The sequence below is a fragment of the Microcaecilia unicolor genome, chromosome 14, assembly GCF_901765095.1.
Source record: "Microcaecilia unicolor chromosome 14, aMicUni1.1, whole genome shotgun sequence".
In the NCBI taxonomy this organism is placed as follows: Eukaryota; Metazoa; Chordata; class Amphibia; order Gymnophiona; family Siphonopidae; genus Microcaecilia; species Microcaecilia unicolor.
This window is the reverse complement of record NC_044044.1, coordinates 28,344,411-28,346,433: the sequence shown is the minus strand read 5'-3', so window position 1 is coordinate 28,346,433 and position 2,023 is coordinate 28,344,411. Positions and strand designations below refer to the sequence as shown.

General features: G+C 44.1%; 1 protein-coding gene across 1 annotated transcript; it reads right to left on the bottom strand.

Moving 5' to 3' along the window:
* LOC115457270 (olfactory receptor 4S2-like) lies at positions 1-957 on the bottom strand. The gene has a single exon (XM_030186693.1). It carries the CDS (start codon positions 955-957, stop codon positions 1-3), a length of 957 nt encoding a protein of 318 aa, XP_030042553.1.
* Positions 958-2,023: the final 1,066 nt, after the last annotated feature.

Below are 2,023 nucleotides of genomic sequence, written 5' to 3'. Positions count from 1 at the left end.
TCAGTTCTTAAGTGCCCCCAGAGAAGAAACTTTCCTACCTCCCAGTTTCTTCACGGCATTTCTCACCTTCTCGTTTCTGAGAGTATAAATGCAGGGGTTTAACAAAGGGGTGATGGTTGCATAAAAAACAGAGAGAAATTTGTCAGTATCAAATATATCGGACGGTCTCATGTAGAGATAGACAATGGGACCAAAAAACAAAGTGACCACAGTGAGGTGGGAGGCACAGGTAGAGAAAGCTTTCTGCCTTCCTTCAGCCGATGGAATTTTTAAGACAGTGGAGATGATGTAGGCGTAAGATACGAGCAACACTGTGAAACAACCAACTGCTACAGTTCCGCTGTTGGCCCAGTCTGCAGTTTCGCTGAAAAAGGTACTAGAGCACGCCAACACAGCTAAGGCGTGGCCTTCACAAAAGAAATGATCTATCTCATTGGGACCACAGAAGTACAGTTGAACAATTGGAAATGTCTGACCGCAGCTATGAATAAAACCACCTACCCATGTGGAAAATACCAACAGGAGACAGGCTTGTCTGTTCATGATTGTGGTATAACGCAAAGGATGGCAGATGGCAACATAGCGGTCATAAGCCATCAGGACCAGGTGAAAGCATTCTGTACCTCCAATGAAATGAAAGAAAAACATTTGAACCAAGCATTCACTGAAAGAGATGGTTTTTCTCTCTGAGAGAAAGAGAACAATGGATCTGGGGACAGTGACTGTGGAAAGACCCAAATCTATGAAAGACAAGGTGCTGAGGAAGAAGTACATGGGAGTGTGCAGTTGAAAGTCCACATATATGGTTATCATAATGAGGAGATTTCCAACTATGGTGCCCAGGTACATCACTAGAAACAGCACAAAGAATATTATCTGTACATCTGGATTGCTAGATAGTCCAATGAGGATGAATTGTGTAACTCTGGTTTCATTCCTGATTGCCGTTCCTTCCATTTTATCAACTGTAAGGAAACAGAAGAGTTAATAAAAGAATACATAAAATGAGACAGATAACTCAGAGAAAAGTCATATTCCTCCCAATACTCAGCCAGCAATGGTCAGGATTCAATTTAAATGCTAGATTAGTCCTGGATATTAAATGCATGGTCAGGTGCAAACACCAGCAATGAATATGAAGGCCTAATCTGGGCAGCCCTGGCCACCGAAGCTTATGCGGGTTCTGACTAATATTCAGCCGGGGCCCGTATAAAAGATTTATACGAGTGCCGGCTGAATATCGGTCCGCCATCCACATAAGTACATAAGTAGTGCCATACTGGGAAAGACCAAAGGTCCATCTAGCCCAGCATCCTGTCACCGACAGTGGCCAATCCAGGTCAAGGGCACCTGGCACGCTCCCCAAACGTAAAACATTCCAGACAAGTTATACCTAAAAATGCAGAATTTTTCCAAGTCCATTTAATAGCGGTCTATGGACTTGTCCTTTAGGAATCTATCTAACCCCTTTTTAAACTCCGTCAAGCTAACCGCCCATACCACGTTCTCCGGCAACGAATTCCAGAGTCTAATTACACGTTGGGTGAAGAAAAATTTTCTCCGATTCGTTTTAAATTTACCACACTGTAGCTTCAACTCATGCCCTCTAGTCCTATTATTTTTGGATAGCGTGAACAGTCGCTTCACATCCACCCGATCCATTCCACTCATTATTTTATACACTTCTATCATATCTCCCCTCAGCCGTCTCTTCTCCAAGCTGAAAAGCCCTAGCCTTCTCAGCCTCTCTTCATAGGAAAGTCGTCCCATCCCCACTATCATTTTCGTCGCCCTTCGCTGTACCTTTTCCAATTCTACTATATCTTTTTTGAGATACGGAGACCAGTACTGAACACAATACTCCAGGTGCGGCCGCACCATGGAGCGATACAACGGCATTATAACATCCGCACACCTGGACTCCATACCCTTCCTAATAACACCCAACATTCTATTTGCTTTCCTAGCCGCAGCAGCACACTGAGCAGAAGGTTTCAGCGTATCATCGACGACGACACCCAGA

Coding starts and splice junctions, on each gene's coding strand:
- LOC115457270 (XM_030186693.1), bottom strand. CDS start 957: ATGGAAGGAACGGCAATCAGGAATGAAACCAGAGTTACACAATTCATC.